The sequence below is a fragment of the Taurulus bubalis genome, assembly GCF_910589615.1.
Source record: "Taurulus bubalis genome assembly, chromosome: 3".
NCBI lineage: Eukaryota > Metazoa > Chordata > Actinopteri > Perciformes > Cottidae > Taurulus > Taurulus bubalis.
The window spans coordinates 16,713,175-16,740,267 of NC_136591.1; the positions used below are offsets into that span (position 1 = coordinate 16,713,175).

General features: G+C 43.4%; 2 protein-coding genes across 2 annotated transcripts in view; one reads left to right on the forward strand and one right to left on the reverse strand.

The window, feature by feature from the left end:
* The window catches only part of brf1b (BRF1 general transcription factor IIIB subunit b), a gene marked incomplete at its 5' end in the record, with an annotated part of 33,911 nt that overhangs the window by 5,416 nt on the left and 1,402 nt on the right, over positions 1–27,093 (forward strand). Inside the window, 15 exons of the mRNA XM_079216052.1 lie at positions 9,474–9,554; positions 9,633–9,806; positions 9,904–9,935; positions 10,024–10,096; positions 16,419–16,568; positions 16,830–16,923; positions 17,558–17,684; positions 17,763–17,802; positions 18,992–19,087; positions 19,166–19,465; positions 19,571–19,632; positions 20,783–20,864; positions 21,377–21,429; positions 25,835–26,154; positions 26,674–26,722. Of these exons, the coding sequence (XP_079072178.1) occupies positions 9,474–9,554; positions 9,633–9,806; positions 9,904–9,935; positions 10,024–10,096; positions 16,419–16,568; positions 16,830–16,923; positions 17,558–17,684; positions 17,763–17,802; positions 18,992–19,087; positions 19,166–19,465; positions 19,571–19,632; positions 20,783–20,864; positions 21,377–21,429; positions 25,835–26,154; positions 26,674–26,722 (1,733 nt within the window). The remainder of the gene's footprint in view (positions 1–9,473; positions 9,555–9,632; positions 9,807–9,903; positions 9,936–10,023; positions 10,097–16,418; positions 16,569–16,829; positions 16,924–17,557; positions 17,685–17,762; positions 17,803–18,991; positions 19,088–19,165; positions 19,466–19,570; positions 19,633–20,782; positions 20,865–21,376; positions 21,430–25,834; positions 26,155–26,673; positions 26,723–27,093) is intronic.
* Positions 11,910–15,909, reverse strand: LOC306734018 (BTB/POZ domain-containing protein 6-B-like; the record flags this gene model as incomplete). Its single annotated transcript, XM_079215343.1, is given in 5 exon segments — positions 11,910–12,185; positions 12,189–12,428; positions 12,431–12,668; positions 15,617–15,735; positions 15,847–15,909. Coding segments are annotated over 5 exon segments (936 nt in total).

Genomic DNA, 27,093 nt, shown 5'->3' on the forward strand with positions numbered 1-27,093 from the left:
GTTAGGCTATCTCGGTTTCTCAAAGACTGATCCGCGCTCAAACTGTCTTGTTAATTCGAACAGACGTCAGTCATCAGGATAATTGCGTGTGCCCGTTCCTCTTCGAAAGGGAGCAGTGTCGATCACCGAGTTTATTCGCCATGTTGTAGCGTTAGAACATCATGGTTTCAAAGGAAGAGAGTCTTTTTTCTCCGCTGACGAGCAGGAGATGATCATGAACGCATATGAGGAATTCAAGAGCATAATCATGGCAAAATCTAAAGCTGCGTTCACATCAAAAGTGTTGAGAATATTCGCAACACTTTCGCTGTAAACGCAGCTTAACGCCAACACCGCTGCCGACATGAGCATGGCAAAATATCAGAAAAGTTAAATGCATAAATGTTGGGAGAATGTATCGGCTAATTTTAAGTGCGTTCATCACCCCAATCAATCAGATAATATTTATTTAAATGTACCTGCTGGCAGTAGTATACACATGATTATAATAGTGGGTAGATCAAATCAAGCATTCTGGTTGGTTGAGAGTGAGTCACGGGGTGTACTTTATTCAGCCATAAAGTACTGTACAGCCTGTTTACATTTAGAGCGTTCTATATCAGTGCGCACTTAAAATAACACGTAGATTTAAATTGCACAACCGTTAGTTGTCATTTCAAGCTTGACAGTTACCAAACATGTTTCGTGTAAACTTTGATATTTTAAGGTCCGCAGTAACGACTCGCAGACGTTGGTTTCCTTAACTTGCAGGTTTATTGCTTGAGTGTTCACAGTATTGCAACGGGGCTCTTCGCTAACAGTAGCTCAGACGGAACAGCTAACAAGCTCACTTAGCATCCCCCACACTAGCATAACGAACGACAACACACGTCACTTCCTCCCTAACCACCCACTCCAATCACAGGCCACAACCCTACCAAGAAGCACGCTGCTTCCCTGTGATTGGCCGGAGAGACAGAGGCCCCTGACCGACCCCTCCCCACCAACAGATGCCTGTACAAGGTCGCTACAATATTTTGGGGGGGGAATAACTTGATAAGGTCAGCGGTGAATAATGTATTTGTGGTCGTTGATACGGCTCACAATCAGGAGAGCAGAGCAGACAACGCTCTGAGAGCAGACCTATTAACGGGGAGCGAGTGCATAAAACCGGAAACTAAGATGAGGAATGAAAAGAGTTTGATCACAAAATCGTGATAATTTCCAGTGAGAGATAATTACGTCGGTAATTTCCCGATGCGAGGCAAGTTCTCTAAACATCATGGAGGAGAAAAATGACGGCGAAAAGACGGACAGAAGCAGCGAGAGCACTTCTTTACATCGGTGGCTGAGTGTCATTCTCCACCCTGCTTTCAACCAGCTGGTCAATTTTATAGTCCCGTATGTGTATGGCGGCTGAAATGCGATGCACAACGTTTGGTGGCTACAATTATTTTGTGCTGAAAGGGAGCTTACTATTACTATTTATAAAGTCGCACATCGGGCCTAACACCCTTGAACAGTACATTATTGATGAAACAATACTGCCTCTTGTACCTTATTGCTTAAATATATACTATGAGGATATATGTACTGTATGCGCGTATGTATCATGTACTATATATGTGTATATACATGCATGTGTAGATTACCATATAACTAGGAGTTTGAATATGTGTATGGGCGGATCAGTATGTATGCATTATTCATATTCAGAAATTCAATCAATTGAAGCAGTGAAAAGAAATTGTGTGCGAGTCTGTATTCTTAGGAGTCCACGTTAATCATTTTCTACAATAATGATATGTATGGTGTACTAATAACACCGTCATAATTGAGTACTTTCAACACATCCATAAGTTTCTTAAGCACTAAATAAACTTTACGAACAGCATGCAGCAGCTTTCTCGATGTTCTCTGCATTGCCAACAGTGCACAAACATGCACCACTTGCAAAAAAGTGCAAGGCTGTGATCCAGTCTATGCATACAGTATGCGAGACAGTCAATGCTCGGCTGCGCCTGTGGTGTTCAATGTACGGCTCGAGAAGGTCTCGTAAATAGACTCTTCATTGTCGGCAGAGTCGATAGCGCTCATACAGGAAGTCATCACGATGTGAGAACGGATCTTGGTGATCTGGAAGAACTCTCTCCCTATAAAACTAATATCGCTCCTTCAATCTCTGAGGAAGGGAGCTGGCATTTTTGTCCAGTGGGAGTGGCCAGCTTATCCACTGAATTTCAGTTAGTCTGCACTGGAACAGGTTAAGGGATTTGGATGTGTTGCTATGGTGATTTTTCCAAACTTGCTACGTGGAAATTAGCCAGCTAACTCAGTAAGCCAGGTACGAGAAACGGGGCCCTGGTTTGTCATGTCAAATTTAGCAAACGCTTGTCTTGCCTAAATTATTGAGCCCTTTTCCAAACTAGACCAACGCCTCACAATCAGGCGACACAGCAGGAAATACCAAATGAAGAACTAAATGTAGTGGAACATTCTCTGCAACTGAACTTAAGCTCTGTTCAGAAGAGACTAAATATAGGTTCAGGTTGTCTCTGGGGTTGAAAGCAGTGCCATCCATATGACATTTTACCACAACCTGGGTGTTCGCTTGAACAATAAACGGGACTAGACTGACCACACACGCACTTTATAAAAAAGGGAGAGTCTACTGAGGTCTTCAGGAGTGCAGGGAGCTCCTGAAGACCTCCGTTGACTATGTGGTGGCATCAGCCATCTTCTATGTAGTTGTCTACAGGAGCAGCCGCATCACGGCGGCTGACAGGAGACTGGACAAGCTGGTAAAGAAGGCAAGCAGCGTGCTGGGGTGTCCTCTGGATACTGTGGTGGGAGACAGGAGGCTGATGCTAAGCCATCACCTGGTGGAGGTGGTGGGAGACAGGAGGATGATGGCTAAGCCATCGTCCCTGATGAACAACAGGGACGATTTATAAACACCCGTTTACTTTTATTTATTACTTGTATTTTACTATTCGTCTCTTGTTGCTGTAATCCTGCAATTTCCACACTATGGGACCAATAAAGGATTATCTAACCATTGTCACCATATAAGGACAACTCCAGTTCAAGCTCAGGCCAAAAATCAAGCTACACGCAGGCTAACGAACACAATCAGAGCAAACTAGTCCCAAAATGAGGCACTTGATGGCCAGAAACTCTGCTAAGACTCCAGACAGATCAAGTTCCCCTCAGCCAAACTAAACTCAAGGCCAAATCCACCAAGAAAGACAAACGGATAAACTCCTGGTCAAAGCGCTCACCATCCAGTGGGTGACTGTGTTCTCGAAGGGCAAGCGGAGCTCGTAGGCTCGGCTGCCATTGCTGTGAGCAACAGGACTGATGCTGTAGCCCCGCTCAGCGCTCTCCGACATAAGCTTTCCATTAATTAGGACTTCCTCCAACATGACATCAGCAGGAATGTTTCCCAGGTAGATGCTGAAAACCTGGTGGTCACTCACAGTCTCTGCAGGAAGAAACAGAAGTCAGGGGAGAAGATGGCCAGAGAAAAGACTTGGATCAAGAGATATCCGTCAACAATGGCACCAAAGTAATTGTGTGTGTAATAAATAAATATAACACACACACAAAAATGTGGGCCACCATCCACATTTGTTCAATTCATGTTGTCAATACTACAAAAGGCACATTAAGTTAAGACAGAGTTGTTGAAGATCCAGGAGGCAGTGAAATACAGCCTGGAAGAGGATGCGAGAGTAAAACCTTGTTCTTAAGCGGCGGACTGGGGCTTCCTCTGGTCTGAGAACTGGGAGACTTACGGTCATGGTCAAAGGGTGACCGGCAGAGCAGCGGTGTGTCGAGCACTCTGAGCATTCGGTGTTTCGTGTCAATTGTGCTGCCATCTTCATAGAGCAAAGAGAAGACATGTTCGTACAGCAGGAAGATCACATACGTCTCCTTGTACACATTATTCACCACCAAGCTCTGTAGATGAGAAGAAACTGACCATCAGATGGAGAATCTGCTGATGTCATCTGCTTGTGAAGTAAAACTGATCAGAACAAAAAATGCTGGATTGAAGTGACCTTCCTGTAGCCGCCCTCCGCCCCAAAAGGAACCCCAATCTGGACCACATATCCTTGTTGGACCAGACTGATTCCTCTGGCTGTGGCAGTGGGTTTGTCGAGCAGAACTCCCTCCACCCCCAGACTAAGGCTACGGCTTTCAAAACCTGCTCCCTCCCCGACCAAAAAGGTCACCACCAGGGGGATGTCCCACAGCAGCCGAGCGCCGTCGAAAGAACCCGGATCTGAGGTAGGATCAACAGAATCACGTCAACACCGGTTAACTATCAGCCGAAAACCAGCTTCCAGTTCAGGTGGGATTGTATGGGAGAACCTACTGACTGTGCAGGCCATGGTCATGTCGATGATCACCACCATCATCTTCTGCTTCGTAAACAGAGAAACCCGGACCACCTCCACGGGGACGCCGTCCACCTGACGATAATCATGAAGATTTTATTTAAAATAATGATTTCCGTTTTACCACCTTACACTCAAGTTTTACATTTTCAAAAACTTTTAGTTAATTCCAGAAAGTCAACAGTTTTGATGTTACTCTTATTGATGGTTTGGTAATGCACAGAATATGCAGGCTTTAGTGTTATCCACTGACAATATGTGGCTCCTCAGGTGTAGTACTCTTAACCGTTCAGAAATACACTGAAATATTTGACCATTTAACACATTCCACAATTAATCTCCATGGAAACAAGATAGGGCTCTGGACCTTAGTATGTCTGCCTACATCAGGGGTGTCAAACATACAGCCCGTGGCTACGGCCCGCCAGGGGGTCCAGTCCGGCACGCGGGATAATTGTTAAAATTGCAGGAAAAGAATAAAACTAGCTGCGCCGGGGCTTGACCACTGATCCTCTGATTGTAAGACAGGCATGCTTATCATTGAGCCACAGTCGCAATTGATTAGAGCACTGACATCACTAAAGATATTGCCTAACTGCACGGGAATCTGCAGAGGAGAGCCCAGGCAGATAAACAGTGGGCTGATGTCTGAATTTTTGGTCTTTATGTTCCTAGTTTATTGTAGAAATACCTTAAAATAGCGTTTATCATCCAAAAAGCTTCACCAATGATTTAAACAGAAATATTGTCATTAGTTACACGTTATTATGCTATGATTTTACTGGTCCGGCCCACTTGAGATCAAAATGGGCAGCATGTGGCCCCTTAGCTAAAATTAGTTTGACACCCCTGGCCTACATAGTTACCCACCATTGCAATCTCAGCATGTGGCCGTTTGTACCGAGAGCGCAGCACCGCCCTCTGGGCCGTGGAGGTCAGGCTGTAGCCCCACCTTTGGGCTTCACTGACAGACATGAAGGAAACCTGACCATCACTCTGTAGGAACATCAGCTGCCAGGCAGGATTGGCCATCCTCTGCACCTGAACACCACAAACCAAATGTGTCAACTTTAAAAAAAAACAAGTACTCAAAGGATAACTTTTTTTTGATAGTTGTGCTTACCATTAAAAAGATTTTTCAATTAATGCAAGTTTTAGAAGCGATTTAAAAAGACGCAACAGATCCAACTAGGTTAACAATATTACCAGCTGACCAGGTGGTTGAAACATTTAGGATCTCCCTGCCTGTGCTAGGAAGTGAGTTAATCATACCCTGCTACAGATAAATACATAGTATCCATAAACCTCAGCTGAAGAAAGCATCACTGTACCAACCTGGGTCCTGGTTTTCAAACATTCAAAAATCACCTGATGCAAGTGCAGGAAGAGGGGCCAAATAAGGACTTATTCCACTGTGGAAACTGTCACATGGGACTTAATGTCCCTGAGGTGCTTGCTGGTGTGATTTTACCTGAGAGAAGGCGGCCTGCCACATCTGTCCACCATCCCCCCGCTGACCTCCACATGAAGACTCTCTGTCCACATTTACCTGGATGACATCATGAACCCAGCCTTAAAACCAGTCTTACAACAGAGGTGTGGCAATTTCTCAAGTTCGGTTTCATTCCAGCTCGGTTTAAGTCTACCGGGGCTCATCCACAGCGAGTGTCAGCAGTCTGTTAACGCCTTGCTCTCCCTTCTAATCTTAGCTGCTCTTCGTCCCTTGGTGTTGCAAAGCCTGTCAGGAAATGCAGTGACTTGAACCAAGTAGGGGAGCTATGAGAGAGGAAGGGCCACTAGCTGCTAAGATCATTAGTGCAGTGTGAGATGTCCCAGCCCAGAAAACTGCGATGTGAAAACCCTACGATTGTTTTTTGTTATGTTTAAGGACTGCGTTTCACAGACTAGTAATGATTAGATGCATCGTTTTACATCACAGACATGTACCACTACAATAAGATTCATCTGCTTAATGAAAGTAGCCATGTCCAGAATTACAGAAAATTCCGGATCGAACAGAGATTTTTTTTACAAGTGAATCATAATCCAATTGTGAGGCCAGTTAAGACAAAGACTTTTAGTTTAGACTCATCTATTTCAATACTTCATGTAATTAGAAACAACTCCCAATAGTAGTAGTAGTAGTAGTAGTAGTAGTAGTAGTAGTAGTGGTTCTGACCTCCATGTAGTCCTCCTCACAAGTGATCTCTCTGTGAGTCCAGATCAGACCAGCACACACTGCAGAAACAGGCCGGCTGATCCACATTCCACCAGAATCCTTCACTTTCACATTAAAGCTGAAGGTGAACACCTCGTCATTCTGGAAAATAGAATCAGCACTCAGTCCAGACTCCTGTAGTCCAGAAATAATACAGTGGAGCTACCTGGCTGCGACTGGGTTTTGAGGACGTGGAGCTACCTGACTGTGGGTGAAGCAAGAGTAGTATGAAGCTCTGAAGGTGGTGAAGCCATCCATCTTGAAGGTGCTGATGGTATAACCACAGCTCGGGGCACCATCCTCACTAATTGAGTGCACGCCGTTTCCATCTACATCAGAATAGACGCAGTGACCGCTGTGGTCAGTTCAGGACTAACATTACAGGACAGAGATGGACAGGTAAACCGTTGGACAGGCGTTATCAAGTACTACAGAAGTGTCAACATGGAGCACTGACCTACAGCCTCGAAGCGAGGAGTCTGTGCCGAGGTCACGTGGATCCACAGGTAACGGTCCCGACACTCTGACTGAACAACACCATCCACAGAACCTGACAGAAAATATAAGCTATGTCGGCTACAATTTATTAGCCTTAAAAACATGGACTATTCAGAAAGTCATCAATATTCTTAAAATTACAGTTTGTGGCTCTAAAAAAAAAAGTGATAAAAAATAGCCTCATTTAAAACCATCCAAGCAACACTTCAATCACCACCAAAGACCCTATGCACCCACCAGTGAAGACTAAATGAACCAGTAAAACCAGTTTACCTTCCAGTAGACCTTCAGCTGTAGTTTTTTCTGTGAACTTGCTGCAGATAATGATACATCTGAAAAGAAATAGTGGAGGTGCAGTTTTTGTTTTACCTGTCCATGTAGGATTAGTTGTGTTACCTGGTGAGATGTGTTTCACCTGTCCATGTAGGATTAGTTGTGTTACCTGGTGAGGTCTGTTTTACCTGTCCATGTAGGATTAGTTGTGTTACCTGGTGAGGTCTGTTTTACCTGTCCATGTAGGATTAGTTGTGTTACCTGGTGAGGTCTGTTTTACCTGTCCAGGTGGGATTAGTTGTGTTACCTGGTGAGGTCTGTTTTACCTGTCCAGGTGGGATTAGTTGTGTTACCTGGTGAGGTCTGTTTTACCTGTCCAGGTGGGATTTGTAGAACTCACCCGATGATGAAAGCAATTTTCATGTTGTAGCAGCAGAAACTCTCTGTCTCTTGTTTGTGTCTTTGTGGAGAAAAAGCTTTCCCTCTACAGCCAGGTGAACTAATCACCTGGTTGTCAAGGTAACAGAGGCGCCAGTCTAAGCTGAGGCTGGTTGAGTCTGATTGCAGCAAGTAATGACCCTCTTAGCGTTCCTGTAAAATGTGCCTATGAAGTACTACTCAAAGTAAATTGCAAGCTGTAATTGAACCATTTGGAGTAAATGCATGGTCTTGGTCTCTTTTGAAAGGTAACACTCTGAAGCTCCCCCCCCCCCCGTGGTCTCTCGTTGGCTAGTGTAGCCTGTCATTCAGGACATGAAGCTCCTCAAGGTTCAAGGTTCAAGGTTTTTATTTAGCCATTTGTGCCTAGACCAACAGTCCAAACTCATTGGATTTTTTTGTGCAAGGCTCTCTGAGTCAACAGTTTTGGAAAATAAAATAAGAAAAAACACTATAACAGGAAAGAGAAAAAAAAAAATATATGAGAACACTGTACAAAATATAAAATATGAAACATTTAGGACATTAGGTTTCTTCGTAAGAGCTGCGCCTCGCCTGGAATCCAGACGAGAGCAGGTGGACGCAGCATGAGGCGTTGTCAAAAAACTGCGATTTTGTATTATCAACCACACAAGAATATGTTTTTAGATTAAACCTGAGACTAATAGTCAACAATCCAGTGTTAAGTATTATAACTACACATAAAATAAGGATTTTCTACAACACGTGATGTTTGCTGTCAGATATAAGAGCCGATCAGCTCTCTGATGTGGCGACAGCCAGGCATTTCCCATCATGCACTGGGCCACGCAGTCGGTGGAGAGCTACTGCGGCGCCTGGCTCTAAAATCGACGGCCGCCTAGCTCTCGTGAGAATAACGTTGACCACGTGTGCGTGGCGTCAGAGCAAGTCGGGACCAAGTTGGACACAAATCAAACCAGCATGCATTGCGCATCGATCGCCGGCGATCGATTCTGCGCAGAACTGGCTCATCTCGAACGAGCCTATTTTGATAGTAAGCTTTCGCCTGTGCTCTCATGCAAACTTGTTTTGCATGTGGAAACAAAGAAATCTTGTTTCATATCTTCCAGCTGATATGAAATGATGCAACACCAGTTTGTGGATATTTATGGATGTAATTACGTGTTTTGGACTAAATCTTTTATGGGATTTTTTTTATTGGACCTTTTTACGATTTAACAACATCGTTGTTGTTGGAATGTTATCGATTTATGGATCAATATGAGGCGTCATCGGTAAGTTGCCTAGATTTTGATTGATTTTGTTTGTTTGTTGTTGTCTGACATTCACGTTAACTGTAGCTGCTGTGGTTGTCCGATCTTGAAATGGTTGTGATGGTTGGAATCCCAAGAATAAGCGTAGCTTTCTAACTAATTATAAATCTCAAGTGTACACTGTACAGTGCACGTGCAGTGTACATCCACGGAACGGACAGCGCTAAGAGGTTTGTCACCAATTTCACTAGTGACCTTAGCCTCTGACCTGCTCCTGACTGACCTCCAGTCTGTTTCACAGGAAATGACACCAGCTATATGGAATATAATCATCATTAATATACATGAAAATATGATAATACATTATCTCATGGTGTGAATGGACTCTGAGATGTGGATTAAATGACCTCATGGTGTTTTGGTCTGCAGGTCCAGTTAAGGCTCCCCTTCTTGGTTCTGGTTTTCACACCAGTGTTGGAAAAGAGTCCAGAGCCCAGACCCTGCAGGGCGGTGAGTACTACTACTACTACTACCACCCTCCTCCTCCTCCTCCTCCTCCTCCTGATGATCAACCCTATGTGTGTCCAGGTAAGCGTCAGATCCAACAGCTGGGCAGTCAGCTGCAACTGAACCAGCACTGTCTGGACACGGCCTTCAACTTCTTCAAGATGGTTGTCAGTAAACACCTGACGCGAGGACGCAAGACGGAGCACGTCATCGCTGCCTGCCTCTACCTGGTGTGTCGCACTGAGGGGACGCCACGTATCCTTTGTGTGACGGTTTGAGTTGTTTGAAGTTTAATGTCAGGACCTCACGGTGACCTTTGACCTCCACAAGGTTTTCCTGAACTGTGCTTCAGACATGTTGCTGGACCTGAGTGACCTGCTGCAGGTAGGACTTACCTCAGACCAGCAGTGACCAGCAGAGACCTACAGATTTATATAAACTGCAGTCATAACTTTTACTTTCATGTTTGCAGGTGAATGTTTACATTCTGGGGAAAACATTTCTGCTGTTGGCTCGTGAGCTCTGCATCAACGCTCCGGCCATCGGTAAGAACGTTTGTTCACTTCTCTAAAAGGCAGTGGCAGGCCATGCGTTTTCGACCTAGGCCCTCAGTGCCGTACAGTCCACATCAGGGTCAGACCGGCCCACTCAATATGGTGTGCGTGGACTGACCTGCGGAGCTATTTTAACCACTTTGACGAGAAAAACAGGTGCTTTATTAACGGTTTCTTTTTTAAAACCATAGGTCTCTTCTCACAAGGATTACGGTATTCTAGCAATTGAAATGAAATTAAACAATCATGTGGTTGCAGAGATAATTAAGGTGCCGTTTTTTCGAAAATGAGACTCTGGGGGATTAGATATATCTCTCTCTATATATATACACTTTTTTAATCCCCAAGGGGAAATTTCTTGTCATAGTAGCGCCGTACAACTTGAAGATACAAATAAACACACAAGATAAAAGATAAAATATATAAAGAAGCAACAGGGATGAAAGATATATACAAATAAAATAAAGTAAATTATAAACGTATATATATATATATATATATATATATATATATATATATATATATAAATATATATATATATATATATATATATACACGCACACAAAAGAATAGAATACAATTAACTGGAATGAAATATATTTACAGCCGCAGAGTGTATTCATTAATTAAGCAAATTAAATGTAAACAATAGATAGTGCAAAATGCAAAGTATGTATGTGAACTGTAATAGCATACACGTACTGTATACAGTGATGAATTAATTCACAGAGGATCTAGCAAGCGGTGACTTGTTGTAAAGTCGTATTGCCGTAGGCAGGAATGTTCTCCTGTCGCGGTCTTTGTTGCAGCGGAACGTGAGGAATCTCTTGGAGAAAGTGCTCCACTGACCCTGCAGTAGGTGGTGGAGAGGGTGGTCCGGGTTGTCCAATATGGACAAAGGTTTCTTCAGCGTCCTCCTCTCCACCACCTGCTCCAGATACTCCTGCTTGCAGCCGATGATGGAGCCGGCCTTCTTAACTAGCTTGTTAAGTCTGTTGGTGTCACCGGCTCCAATGCTGCTCCCCCAGCAGACAATGGAGAAGTACAGGGCGCTGGCCACAACTGACTGGTAGAACATCTCCAGCATCTTGCTGCACACATTGAAGGATCGAATCTTCCTCAGGAATAAGAGTCGACTCATCCCCTTCTTGTAGACAGCGTTGATGTTGGCTAAAACTCTGCACACACAAGACATTACCAGCAGCTGCTGGCACCTTGGCGCGGGGAGAGGCGGGACCAGCCCCAGTCCCGGCTCGACCAGCAGCAACAACAGCGCGGTGGCTCGTTTATGATTAAATACGACTGCAGATTTACAAAAAGTTAGCAGGCCCTGACGGCCCACCACTGCTAAAAGGTCTCTTTAAGGAGCAACTGAAGGTTAAACGGTCTCTTTACGGAGCAACAGAAGGTTAAACTGTCTCTTTATGGAGCAACAGAAGGTTAAACTGTCTCTTTATGGAGCAACAGAGGCAATCACACTTCAACACATCATCACTAAACTAAAGAAGAAATGCCCAAAAAAGGCTTTTCAAGGTGCATTTACTACATTTCCCAAGTACCACATCAAACATGTTCCGAGTCCTTCCAGCAGGACTTCACCTCAAAGAAGAAACAACAGAGTTTTAGTTTCAGTTAATTCAACTTTAATGGTTATTTATAATTTCCTTTAAGAAGCACAGACAAACCAATCAGCTTCCAGTTCCACCTGGACCGTGAATCAGAGCTTGTGTCTGTGCAGCTCGTTGTTCCAACTGACTTCACTCTCACAGGTTTTCTGATTGATTAAAGCCCGTCAGGTTCTGATTCAGCAGTAGAAGACCAGTTCAGGGATCTGCCCCCCCTGCACACCGGTTCCGTTGGTGCTGTCTGATGAACACTGAAATTGGAAGGTCACTTTTCCACACTGCACCTCGGTCATCCCCTCCTGACCAAAGTAACTCAGCTTGTTTCCATCCAGGACGGCGCTGACCGTGTAGAAGATATCCTGTTCCACCTTTACCGGGTGTTCGAACCACACAGAGAAGGTGCTGCTCGATCCGTCTGACAGGAACTTGGTGAGGTTTTGGGCCAGAACGGTTGCCTACCTCTTCAGTTCGATCTTAACGCTGTACTCTGCCTTCCCGCCACTCGACCCGTACAGACCGAGTCCGGCCATGAAGATCCGCCGATCCACTGCGAACTGGATGCTATCGCAGCGCCCCCTGTAGCGCCACTGATTGCTGCGGTAGGCCGAGGACTGAAAGCGGTGGCACCTCTGTGGCGCCAGACCAGCCTGCTTCACTAGAAGGAACTCCAGTCTGGGTTTGCTGGAGGCAGTAAGCCTTCAGATTGCAGAGCGAGCTCGGCCTGAGCGTTGATCACCTCCCAGCAGCCTTGCGTCAGCTCCGGCTCCTCGAACAGCCGGCTCTGAGACAGCAGGACGGAGGCGTTCCTGGCCTCCAGACTGGTCTCCAGAAAGCCGACGCAGGCCCTCGTCAGAGCAGGAACGATGTACTTCTTGGCAGCGTAGAGCGTGGCGAGCACAGTGTCGGCCTCCAACTCGATCTCATCACTGTACATGTACCTGAAACGGGATCGGGACACGTGTCAGGGAGCTGAGAAACTACATACATGACACCAACACACACACACACACACACTGTGTGGTCGGATTCACACCTGTCATGACCCGGCTCTTAGGCCATAACAAATACGGCAAAGACAACAGTTTGAGGATAACGTAAGATGTTTATTTACATAAAGAAATAGTTAACTGTATGGAGTGTGGCAGTAAGTAACATCAGTGATGTCAATGGCATGTGTAATGGTGTGTTGGTGTTTGTCAGTGAAAACCAAGGAAACCAAAGATAAGACGGCAACAACGGCCTGTGATCACTCCACCAGACCCTGCGCCATGAGCAAAAATAGTGCAGGGCTTTTATGTCGTTCCAATTCCCGGACCAGGTGCTCTGCATCATGCAATCTACTGACAAAAGCACACCTGCAGTGATTAGGGACTGGGACCGTCACCCCTTAAAGTCGGTGTCCCAAGGGATCACCGACATCAAAATGACAAATGCAGCGATTTCCTGCGCACGTTTCGGTAAAGGTACTTGCCAATACCCTTTACGCAAAAAGACTCTGCTAACAAATTTTGCAGACCCCACCTGATCTCTACAATCATCCATACGAAGTGCTGCTCAGTTTGTGCAGGAATATCACTAAACAGGAGACTATCATCAGGCTCCGGCACCCCATCTCCCTCATCCACAGACCTGCAAACTCATAAGGGGTGGGGGCGAACAGCGTCACTCGTCGAGAAGCTGACAAACTATGATCATTATGGGTTTTATTTCTTCTTTTGTCAATACCCAAGTACGTACATACGTACATACATACATACATACACTACCGTTCAAAAGTTTGGGGTTACCCAGACAAATGTTCAGTTTCTTCGCAATTTCTCGCATGAAATAGTCTTCATTTCTAAGAACAAGAACAGACTGGCGGGTTTCACATGAAAGTTCTCTTTTTCTGGCCATTTTGAGAGTATAATGGAACCCACAAATGTGATGCTATGCATAGGATGCCAGTTGTAAAGCTTCTCTCACCAGCATAGCTGTTTTAAGATGTGCTAACATAATTGCACAAGGGTTTTCTAATCATCCATTAGTCTTCTATGCGATGAGCAAACACAATGTACCATTAGAACACTGGAGTGATAGTTGCTGGAAATGGGCCTCATGAGGGGGGCGGACAGCGTCACTCGTCAAGAAGCTGACCATGTTTCATTAAAAACCACACGTTTCCACCTAGAACAGTAGTGTGTGTGTATATATATATATATATATATATATATATATATATATATATATATATATATATATATAGTATTTTGTAGACTTAATACTTACAGTATGCAATACTGCTGTACTATACTGAATATTGTTTTGCTACTACTACATTACACTTCATTATATTACACTTATATGCAATAATATGTATAATGTACTAGCCTTTTTATTTTTATTTGACCATATTATGTCATACTGTTGTACCACTTTACTTTGAGGAGACGTCACTGTTAGTCTAGAACACTGGAATAATGTTTCCACCAGGTAAACCTGAAAATGCACACCTCTCTCTGTGTGACAACATTATAACCGCATAACTATATTAACTGGAGGATGCACTTTTTTCTACACGTAGATCTTAAACCCTTAAATATAAACAGGAGCCCGGCCACCCTACGGAGGAAACTCATTTCGTTTTTTTTTATTTAAATAAAAGTTGGATAAAATCTCCACTTGTCCTCTCCTTATATGTAGGTAAGTGTCAGTAGGTAGAACCGCCAGTGCCGCTGAGTCGCCGCTCACCTGGCTGACGCCACACACTGTCACGGACTCGCCGCTGCCAGTAATCTCACTCGCTGTTTCTCCAACAACGTTAGCTAACGTGTTAGCAAGCGGACTAGCTTGCCATTAAAAAACTGGTGGGAGGGAAATGAAGCCGCTATAGACATCTTTACGCTGATTGGCCAAGACTCGACACGTCAAAGATCTTCTATTGCTAAGATGATCACGACCTCAGTTTTTTTCCGCGTCTCACTCCAATCTCACACACGCCGGTCAGTTAACCCCCCCCCCCCCCCCCCTCCCAAAAACAAAAACTCTTCGGATCTACACGATTCACGTGGATGACATATTTTCATTTCATAACGGCGAATTTCGCCGAAAGGTGACAAGTTTGCAGGTATGCATCCAACAAAACCTCTGAAGCTATCGCAAGAGCCGGATGAACACCATTTCCCACCACCTGACCCAAGCCAGTGTCCACTACACGCCTGTAGTACGGTTTCAGGAGATTTACATGGCAGAGAAGCTTGACCTTCCTACGTTCTGGCGTTGAAATGGTTTTATTCAACTCCGAAACTTTCTCAGTGACTGTGTATGGACCTGTGTACCTAGCCTGAAATGGCGAACCCCCCATAGGCCTAAGGGCTAGAACCTGGTCCCCTGGACTGAACTTATGTCGCTCTGCACGTCGGTCACACAACTTCTTCCCTTCCTGTGCTACACCTCCAGCCACAAACAAACAACGTCCAGGGGACCGGGACAGTCACACACCGGATTGTCTGGGAGTCCAGCCTTTTGCAATGTATTGATCCAATCAGCACCTGAAATCCCATCCAGGACCACTGGAGCCCTCAGTAGGATACAAACTGGACTGTCTAGAACCGTGGTCCTTCCTCCAAACCTTTCTGAAGGACTATGGGAGGGGCAGCTGAAGCTCAGGTGGTAGAATGAGCCTGGTATTAATGAACTCCTTCTACTCCTGTTCTTAGTCGAAGGATCCTAGAGTAAGACATGTCTAAACCCTCTTTAAAAGGGTACCCTGAAACTACCTCAAAGATCCCGGTTTTGCAGCTAACTCCAAGCTAGCTGGCTCTCTAACCGACAGATGGTGCCTAAGGAAGGTCCAGGGGTCTCCACAGACCTCTTCTCCCTGAACTGGTCTCCAGACTGGACTCACTTTAACAGGATAAGGAAAGCGGCTGGCTCCACGTCAGGGATGTGGATCTCAGACTGACCCTCTGCCAGATCTCCATAAAACATGGCCCCAAACACTGAGCTGCCCACCGCCAGGACGTACTGAAACACAAGAAGTAGATCCAGGTCACATGATGCCTCAACTTGTGAGCAGGAATTCAGTCATATGATGCCTCACCTTGTGAACAGGAACTCAGTCACATGACACCTCACCTTGTGAGCAGGAATTCTCCGAGTGTCTCCCGAAGGACCGACGACAAAGTGAACTTCAGCCATCTGCCATCTGAAAAAATAATTAGATCTAATTAAATTATGAATGAATGAATGATGTAACTTCTTCCTCTTAATTGATGTAATTATTGTTGCGACCCTGGGTCAGGAAAGCTACAAGACGTTAGATGGCTTGTAGTGTGTTTATTAAGGACAAAACAGAACAGGCTACTGTGGGCCGTAGCCTACGCCAAACAACAGGAAACACCGTGAAAACCTCTCAACATGCTTCACCTCTGCTCCGGGTCATAGCCTCGTCTCCGAACGACTCGTAACACAACACAACAACATCCCACCTCACTTGCTCTGCCAATCACCGGCATGCTTCACAGCTACACAGTTCATGAGACGTTCACTGACCTCCTGAACATAACATAATTTATAACATAACATTTCCCTCAGTCCGTTACATTGTTTATGGATTATTAATTAAAGGGACAGTACCACTTCACTGTGATGGAAATGTCTTTATTCTATGATGTTGAGTTGTCTCCCCCCCCCCACACACCTCATAGACCCCTGCCTGTACATCCCTCGTTTTGCCCACATGTTGGAGTTCGGGCTGCAGACCCATGAGGTGTCCATGACGGCTCTGCGTCTGGTCCAGAGGATGAAGAGGGACTGGATGCACACAGGCCGTCGGCCGTCTGGCCTCTGTGGAGCAGGTAGGACATGACCGCCGTGACCATGGTCACAACCAACATGAGTGTAATGAGAGCTCTGATAACTCAAACGTTCAGAAGTGACGAAGTGCTGATCAAACAGTCCTTCTCATAGCTCCTCAAAGTTCTTCATTTTCGCCACCTGTCGGCGTCTGATGGTGCAAAGTCATGTAGCGAGCATGAACCAGCTTTATAGCTGGTCCTGGTGGTGTAGCCTTAATGGTAAACACTTGTCTTCCTCCTCCATCTCCTGCTCCTCCTCAGCTCTCCTGGTGGCAGCTCGGATGCATAAGTTTCGTCGTACAGTGAAGGATGTGATCAGTGTTGTGAAGGTCTGCCAAACCACTCTGAGGAAGAGGTGAGAGCAGTAGATCACACTAGATCACTTCAGATCATAGAAGATCCCAGTGGACTGCAGTAGATCACACAAGATCCCGTCAGGCCATAGGAGATCACAGTGGACGACAATAGTAGATCACTTTAGAGAGCGAGAAATCGTAGTGGGCTACAGTTAGTCACGTACATCAATACAGTCGATCCCAGTGTATTGCATTCGATTACTTTAGATGACAGTAGATCACATTACACTACAGTTGATCTCAGTGGAGTGCAGTAGATCCTTTTAGATGAAAGTAGGTATGTAATCCCAGTGGATCACTTTATACCACTTTAGATGACAGTGGAATACACTGGATTGCAGTGGATCCCAATGGATTGCAGTAGATCACTTTAGATGACAGTGGAATTCAGTAAATCCCAGTGGATCACGTTAGACAAATTTAGATGACAGTGGAATACACTGGATTGCAGTAGATCCCAGTGGAGTGCAGTATATCACTGTAGATGAAAGTAGATCACTTTAGATGACAGTGGAATACAGTAGATCACAGTGGATTGCTGTAGATCACTTTAGATGGCATTGAAATACAGTAGATCCCAGTGAATTGCAATAGATCACTGTAGATTACAGCATTCTCTCTCCCTCTTTACAGATTAACAGAGTTTGAAGACACGCCCACCAGTCAGTTGACCATTGATGAGTTCATGAAAGTAGATTTGGAGCAGGAATGTGATCCACCCTCATTCACCGCCGGACAGCACAAAGTCAAGATGCAGCAGGTAGATCCCTCTGTCTCTGATTAGCTGCCGATAGGTGAGTTCGCCAATGACCAATCCTTTTTTACTCTTCTTCTGCAGCTGGAACACGAGCTGGCCAGGAAACTGGATGAGGTCGAAGGTCAGTTTATAATCCCATAAAAAGATATGAGGAGTTTACCTCATTCAATTGGTCGACCGATTGGTCTTTTGATCTCAGTCGACTAAGAGCTCTTCAGTGAGTTAGTCATCCTCTATTCTTTTCTGTGAGCTCTTTGATGACTGCGCTCTTTAGTGGAGGAAGACTCTTATGCCGTTTTCACACCGGACGCGGCGCGAATTTGCGGCGCGACCAGATTACATGTAAAGTCAATCCACAGACGCGCTGCGACGCGAATTGGCGATTTATTCGCGTCGCGGCGAGATAGACGCGTTTGAGGCGGCGCGAACAGAACGTTTGACCTGGGGCGAACAAAGCGAAGGACGCGGCGCGAATTCGCGTGAGTTGAATTCTCCCAACTCTGGCGGGGAATTCGCGTGATGCAAAGTTGCGGCAGCCAATCAGCGTTGAGAAGCTCTGCCCGTCACCACCGCCGTCTCCCCGTTTCTGATTGAAACTGCTGCTGCTCCGCCTGAACCAGCGCTGACAGCGGCTTCATTGAGACGCTGTTGTGGGACTACGGATAATATTATGAACCCAGACACCATGGAGTTTGATGTTCTGACATATGTGGAGTTTATACAAAAAGTATAAAGAAGAACTGGTGGTTATTTCCATGGTGGATGGCATAATCGGTATCGTTTTACGGAGATACGCGAGACGCAGTTCCTGGAGGAGTCGGTGAAATTCACCGAGCTGTGTGCGGCTACGGAGGATGTTATGAACCCAAATACGAGGGCGTTTCATGTTCCGATATGTTTGGGACTTCCACAACAAATATAAAGCAGAACTAGTGGTTATTTATTCCATGGTCGATAGCGGATATGAAAGCTTCGTCGCTTGTCTCTCACAGAGGCAAGCAACAGAGCTAAGCCACGCCCCCTTCGCGCCACGATTTTTCGCGTTTGGTGTGAACACCCTCATTTCACTCCCGTGAGTAAACTTTCGCAGGGACGCGGCGCGAATTTTCGAGCCGCGTCCGGTGTGAACACGGCATTTGTGGAGGAAGAGTCTTTAGTGGAGGAAGACTAGTGAGTGGAGGACAGAGGAACATCATTCTCGTTCCTCTTGAACAAATACTGAGCGTCCTGTGATTTATTAGGATTTTGATCAAATTGAGATGTTTCAGTTATTTTCCTATTCAGCCAAACTGAAAGCTTTCGTCCTTCAGGAGAGATCAGCTGCTATAAAGACGAGATCGAGACAGAGCTGGAGAAGAGCCGGCCTAAACTTAGAGGAATCTACGCTGCCTACGCCAAAGAAATCGGTCTGTACTGATCCTGAGTCAGCGGAGTCCACCTCCACATATGAACCACGTCATGACTCTTCGCTTCTTGCCTTTCAGACCCTGATGGCGTCGAAGTCTCGTCTTTGACTTCTGAACCCGACGTGCCGGAGGTCAAAGACGCCGATCTCCAAGCCGCCGCCCAACACCTGAGCCAGAACTTCCTGTGTGAGGTGATTGAGGAGGAGCATGGGCAGGGCAAGAAGTCTAATGATGGCGAGCAGAAGGAGGGGGAGGGGACTCACCGTCAAGCCGCTCCCCTGGCTGCCATCCTGGGAAATCTGCCGAATGCAGCCAGCCTGAGCATTCAGCAGACCTTCCAGACCTTCACCGGGCCGGAAGAGGCCGAGAAACCAGACGGTGTGTATGACGTCATAGTTATGGTTACGTCATGGTAATGGTTACATCATGGTGGACAGGTGGTAAACAGGTGAATAGTGTTTATTGTGCTGTTTTTTTTTACAGACGAGCAGTCGGAGAGCGGAGAGTTGGACCTGATGGACATCGATGATCAGGAGATTGATAAGGTCAGTTCATTCATCAATCACTGCTGTATTGATCCATTAAAAAAGCAATGGATCAATACAGTCTCTGACTATTTGAGTTCATCGATAGTAAATAATTAAACAAGCTGTGTTAGTTGCTGGCTTTTTGTTCCTGTCCAGACTTCTTGGTATTCAGTAAGTATTTGGACTGTGACACCATTGTTATTATTTTCTCTTTACACTGATTTGAAATAAAGCATCAATATGTGGTCGAAGTGTTGACTCTCTCTCTCTCTCTCTCTATATATATATATATATATATATATATATATATATATATATGTATATATATATATGTGTATATATACACATGTATATATATATATATATATATATATATGTATATGTATATGTATATATATATATATATATATATATATATATATATATATATATATATGGTTGAAGTGTAGACTTTCTGCTTTGATTCTGTGAGTCCAATTGATTCAGTAATCCACGGACACGTTGTAATGAATCAGTCGTGTTTATTCTCTTATGCCGTGGATGAACATTCATTTGGCCCCTGGATGCCGACTAATAACGCTCTGTTGCTCGCAGCCCAACAGTACCGTAGAAGCGGTCAAAACCCTTTGCCCTTTTCGTGGTCCAACACCTGCCGTCAATCGTGTTATACTTGCATATAAAGATAATCCCAGGAACACAGCACAGCGCCACCCAGTGTACATATTTAGGAACAACGTTTGATCCCATTTGGCTCCTACACCTACTCCTGCTTATGTTGGGACAAACACACAATTAGTACAGCTGAGGCTAATCAGGCCTCTTCCAGGCACCGTCCCCTGAGCCACCCACAACCACACCCATCTGCAGCTGAGCATAACCACTCCCCCGCCACCACAATTCACTATTGTGTTAGTTTGACTGTGTACAAATGGCTGTAATTCCTAAACAGTTAATGCCATATTTTAGTTATATCCTTTGAAATAAAGCTGAACGTCGACATTCCAGCACATGTTAACTGCTTTATTTTAAACGGGTTAATAGGAAAAACTACACAGTCCAAATACTTGGCCCTGTCTGTATGTGGAGGAATTAACTGCCATGACGGTGCTTTTATTGTGAAAGGAGTGAACAGGATGTGGTGCCTTCTTCTTCTGATTTTCTGCTGCAGTATATCCTGAATGAATGGGAGGTCCAGGTGAAGACGGAGCTGTGGATGAAGCAGAACGCAGAGTACCTGAAGGAGCAGAAAGGTCATCTTCATCATAGTCGTCCTCTCCCTTACTGACTGGTGATCATCTTCATCATAGTCTCCCTCTCTCTTACTGACTGGTTATATACACCCTTCTTCTTGCTTACTGACTGGTTATATATACCCTTACTGACTGGTTATATATACCCTTCCTTTCCCTTACTGACTGGTTATATATACCATGGTCTTCCTCTTCCTTACTGACTGGTTGTATATACCATGGTCTTCCTCTTTCTTACTGACTGCTTATATATACCCTTCTTCTCCCTTACTGACTGGGTATATATACCATGGTATTCCTCTTCCTTACTGACTGGTTGTATATACCATGGTCTTCCTCTTCCTTACTAACTGCTTATATATACCCTTCTTCTCCCTTACTGACTGGTTATATACAGTATACCCTTCCTCTCACTTACTGACTGGTTATGTATATCATGGTCTTCTTCTCCCTTTCTGACTGGTTATATAGACCCTTCCTCTCACTTACTGACTTATATATACCCTCCACAGAGAAGGAGGAGAGGATCAGGAAGGAGAAGGAACAGGGGACATATAAAGAGAAGGTGAGTTTAATTATGAACCCAGAATATTTTTTATATAATTAATTGACAGTTGAGGCTCCACATAAATGATCTATATTTATCTGAATGGAGTCCATTAACCGTTCATAATCTATTATAACATGTATTATTAATATGTATTATTATATATATTATTAATCACACTTTTTTTGTGATCAGGGCTTCTATTAAATAGTCATATATATAATATAGTATCATATTAAATAGTCATATATATATAATATAGTATCATATTAAATAATCATATATATAAAACATAGTATCATATTTCATAGTCATATATATATATATAATCTAGTATCATATTAAATAGTGTGTCATATATAAATAATATAGTATAATGTTAAATAGTGTCATATATATTTAATATAGTATCATATTAAATAGTGTGTCATATATATATAAATATAGTATCATATTAAATAGTGTGTCATATATATAATATAGTATCATGTTAAATAGTATGTCATATATATAATATAGTATCATATTAAATATACATATATATATAATATAGTATCATATTAAATAGTCATATATATAATATATTATCATATTAAATAGTGTCATATATATATATATATATATATAATATAGCATCATATTAAATAGTGTCATATATATATAATATAGTTTCATATTAAATAGTCATATATATAATATAGTATCATATATATATATATATATATATATATATATATATATATATTTGTTTAGCATAGGGAGGGGCTTAACACTGCCACACACAGGTACTGCACTTTTAAATGGACGATTTCATTTTAAATCTCTCCCAGACGGCGTAGTTGATAAAAGCAAAGCTATTTGTAATCACTGCAAACTGTAATGATCTCATCACGGAGTACTACGAGCCTGAAGTACCTTAAGGTGTTACACAGCATTGATGCAGCCAACCAGCGTCCTTAGAATCCAACGAATGACGGCGCGTATGAGCCTCAATACGCACCGTCGTCAGGAGAATACACAAGTTGTATGAAACGGAGCTCACTACACAAGTGACGCCGTTACAACGTGCACCAACTGTTGCTCTCACTGAGACTACTGGACATCGCTGTAACCACAGTTATCTCAGAGTTACAGTTTGTAGCGTACCCCTCCGACAGATGGTCCTGCACTTTGACTGATGGTTTTTAAATGTGTTTTATTTATTCTGTAGCGTGAACGGTGGTCTTGCCAAGGAAAGAGGAGGGTAGGGGGGAGAGTAGGAAAGGCAAGACCTCGCACCTAACTCGGTGGCACTCCGTCGGCTAATTATCCTAGTGATCCCGGAGGAAATAACAATCCTCATCCGATATTGGCATAACGCCTTCTGTCTTTTATCTCACTCCGTGCTAAATCGTTAGGTTTTTGTGTTATTTTCAAAATAAGTTATAGGTTTTGTCGAGGGTGTTTTACAGCTTGCACTCTAGGTCCCCAGCGGTAGGCTGTAACTCCTCCCAACCCTTATCAAGCGAGTACGTATATCGTCTATACCTTCTCTCTACCTATTTTGACACCATCTCATCATTATGACAAACACTGCAAAAGTCTTCACCCAAAGACACTTACCTTAAGTCTCTTTGGTAGATTCAGTCGTCACTTCTGTATCTCACGGTGGATGGACAGGGAAAGAGGGTTTAAATTGTTTTAAAGAACCAGAACCTTTGGTTTGGTTTCAGTCCCTTACGAATGGTAAGGCCGAGTTTACATACAAAAAATTAAATTCAATCAAACAGTTTAAAAGTCACAAGTATCTAAGAGAAAGGGTTAAGTTTTTAGAGCTGGTGAGTGAACACCTCTTCTCTCTTGTCTACTCCTGCACAGAATTGCCAGGCACTCCCAAAAAACATGCATTCCTACCCTTTCTTTTATACACCAGAATACATAAGTCATCCTGTCACCAGAGTTGGACAGAGGAGGTTTCACTACCTTATTTGATAATACTGCCAATGCATGCTCTTAACAAAGGAGAGAACATTTAACACATCTCATTCAAAAAGAGTATAAAACATAGCAACTTATAGCGTCCTATGAATTTTGTGTGGTCTAATCACAAACTATAATGAAAATAAAAACCAAACAGTATATATATATATATATATATATATATATATATATATATATATATATATATATATATATATATATATATATATATATTCAAATGGTTATATAGAAAAAGAAAATGATTATACGGTTATAATAGTTAGACCTTTTTACTTTCATATTTTTCCTCGGACACTCAACAATTCCAAAACCAACGTAAGAACTTGTGCCTCAGGAAACCAGATGCATTTTGCTTGCGGCAGACAAAAAAACATGCAACAAAAACAACAAAATTGATTGACAAACCGTTTCTAACTTTAGAACACATATTGAGTTACTTACACAGTTCATTACTTCTACCGCTGCACCATCGAGAGCATCCTTACTAACTGCATCACAGTTTGGTATGGCAACTGCTCTGTCTCAGACTGAAAAGCTCTGCAGAGGGTGGTGAAAACCGCCCAACGCATCACCGGTACTCCCCTTCCTTGCATTTGAGTCCATCCACCGCAAACACTGCCTGCGGAGAGCGCACGGCATCGTCAGGGACCCCACACACCCCAGCAATAGACTGTTTGCCCTCCTCCCATCTGGGAGGCGCTATAGAAACCTCCGTTCCAGGACCAGCAGGCTCAGGAACAGTTTCCACTCAGCTGTCAACACTCTTAAACCGGCACCACTTTGACAGCACCTCCCCTGCGCGCACACACACTCCAGCACTCTGTCACAGTGTCTCAGTCCCAGTGTCTCTGTCAGAGTGTCTCTGTCACAGTGTCTCTGCAGAACAATGTCTCTGCAGAACAGTGCGTTTGACAATGTCCTGACAGCCAAATGCAGAACAGTTGTGGGCTTTCAAACACAGTCCAGCAAGTGCTGCTGAATTAGAACAGCAACAAACTGAACATGGACAAAGAAGGAGTCGCTTGTCACTCTAACAGGGACCCTTACTACATAACTATATCACTACGGGACTATATTCCCAGACAAGGGCTGGCTAAATGCATTGAAGAAATCAATAACTGGAGGTGCCAGGATTTTCTTCAATTGAATAAAGATAAAACAGAAGTAGTTGTTTTTGGTCCCAAGGACGAACGATTGAAAGTCAGCGCTCGGCTTCAATCACTAATGTTAAAAACCTCAAACCAAGCCAGAAATCTAGGTGTAGTTATGGATTCAGACCTCAACCTGAACAGCCATATCAAGACAATTATAAAATCAGCCTACTATCACCTGAAGAATATATCAAGGGTTAGAGGACTTATGTCTCAACAGGATTTGGAGAAACTTGTCCATGCATTTAGCTTCAGTAGACTTGACAACTGTAACGGTGTGTTCACAGGCCTCTGTAAAAAGTCAATCAGAAAGCTGCAGCTGATTCAGAACGCTGCAGCTCGAGTCCTCACTAAGACCAGGAAAGTGGATCACATCACTCCAGTTCTGAGATCTGAGGTCAACAAAGAATTTACTTTAAAATCCTGCTGCTTGTTTAGGGCTTAAGTATGTGTGTGATCTGCTGCTACCTTATAAACCATCCCGGCCCCTCAGGTCGTCTGGGACGGGTCTACTTTCTGTTCCAAGAGTCAGAACTAAACATGGAGATGCATCGTTCAGCTTTTCTGCTCCACATATCTGGAACAAGGTTCTTGAAAGCTGCAGGTCTGGTGAGACCCTCAGCTCCTTTAAATCCAGATTGAAGACTTTTCTGTTTGCTGTTGCCTTTAATTGAACCAGATTCAATTACTGCACCTCACTACTGCCTTTTATTTCTTAAACTGCACTGTAACTTTTATTCCATTTTAATTTTTTATTTAGCTTTTTGACTGTGTTAATGCTTTTTTAACTGTTTTAAATCCTGTTTTCTCTGCATTATGTTTTGATGCTTTTAATTACATTACATTTCATTTAGCTGACGCTTTTATCCAAAGCGACTTACATTTTTGCTCGATACACCGCAGACACAGCAACGGGGAGCAATTGTAATGGTTGTATGTGAAGCACTTTGAATCGCCTTGTTGTTGAAATGTGCTATACAAATAAACTTGCCTTGCCTACTACTGAACAGACTGTTTATGTTAATCCCTGATAAAAGACAAATGTTTCTTCTGGTACCTGTTCAGAAGAAGAAGAAAAAAGAAAACAGTTTTATATACTGTTGTTAACTTGCTGTTGCTCCGAGAGTGCCTGTTATATTGTTCTGATAACATTACTTGAAAATAAAAGCGGGCAATACACTAGTTTTTCATTCATTATTGAATTTTGCGCATGTTAATCACAGAAAAATCTTGACCCAGTTAATTTTTTTCATCTTTGCCCAGCACTAATATTTATATATTGTTGTCTCCAGCCGAAGAAGTCCAAAAAGAAGAAGGAGCATATCCAGGCGCTGACGGCGGGCGAGGCCATCGAGAGGATGCTGGAGAAGAAGAAGATCTCCAGTAAGATCAACTACGACGTCCTCAAAGACCTGAACAGCAGAGGGACAGGAAGTTGGGGGGGCAGCAGTCCCAGCACCGTGACCGTGACCGACCCCTCCGACCCCTCCGACCCCTCCGACCCCGCCGATCTGGCCGCCGCCACACAGAGACGACTCAACCGGCGGCACCGCAGGAAGACCAGCGACGCTAACCGAGACCTCGCCGCTACCACCAGCATCATGGGCAAGAGGTAGATCAGTCATTTATAGAAATATACATATATATATATATATACACCTTAAGATATACAGTATATATATATATATATATATATATATATATATATATATATATATATATACTGTATATATAGATATAGATATTTATACATTAAGATATATATGTATCTATATTTACATATATATACATAAAGACACATATCTATATCTACAGAAATATATATATCTACATAAAGATATAAAGACACATATCTATATTTACATAAAGAGACATATCTATATCTACAGAAAGACATATATCTATAAAGAAAATACATACTGTATCTATATCTACATAAAGACATATATCTATAAAGAAAAATACATACTGTATCTATATCTACATAAAGACATATATCTATTAAAGACACACATATATATATATATATATATATATATATATATATATATATATAGCTATTTATCTAGCTACATATATCTATATAAAGGTACATCTATATGAACATGTATGCTCTTTATGTTTGTCTCAGGGTCCGACTCCTTTTGTCCTCCACATCAAAGAAGAAAACAGCCGCCCAGGTGAGCAACCACGCTTGCTCCCACTTACTGTCCATGTATATGATATATAACTGCATATTTATTTGTATACATATGTTTCAATCACGTCTTTGGAACAACCACAGGCGGCTGTAGCTCATGGAGAGTGGAATCTGAAACCACAAGGTAGCGGTTCGATCCCTGGTCTCCCCATAAGTGTCCTTGAGCAAGACCCTGAACCCCCAGTTGTTCCCCAGGCGCCTCAGGGGGCTGCCCACTGCTCCCTAATTACCAAGGATGGGTCAAATGCAGAGAATAATTTCCCCACTTTGAGACTAATAAGGGATTCATTATTATTATTATAAAGCTGACTGGCAAGTTCTGTTGGTTTAAATATATACGTTTTTACGAGC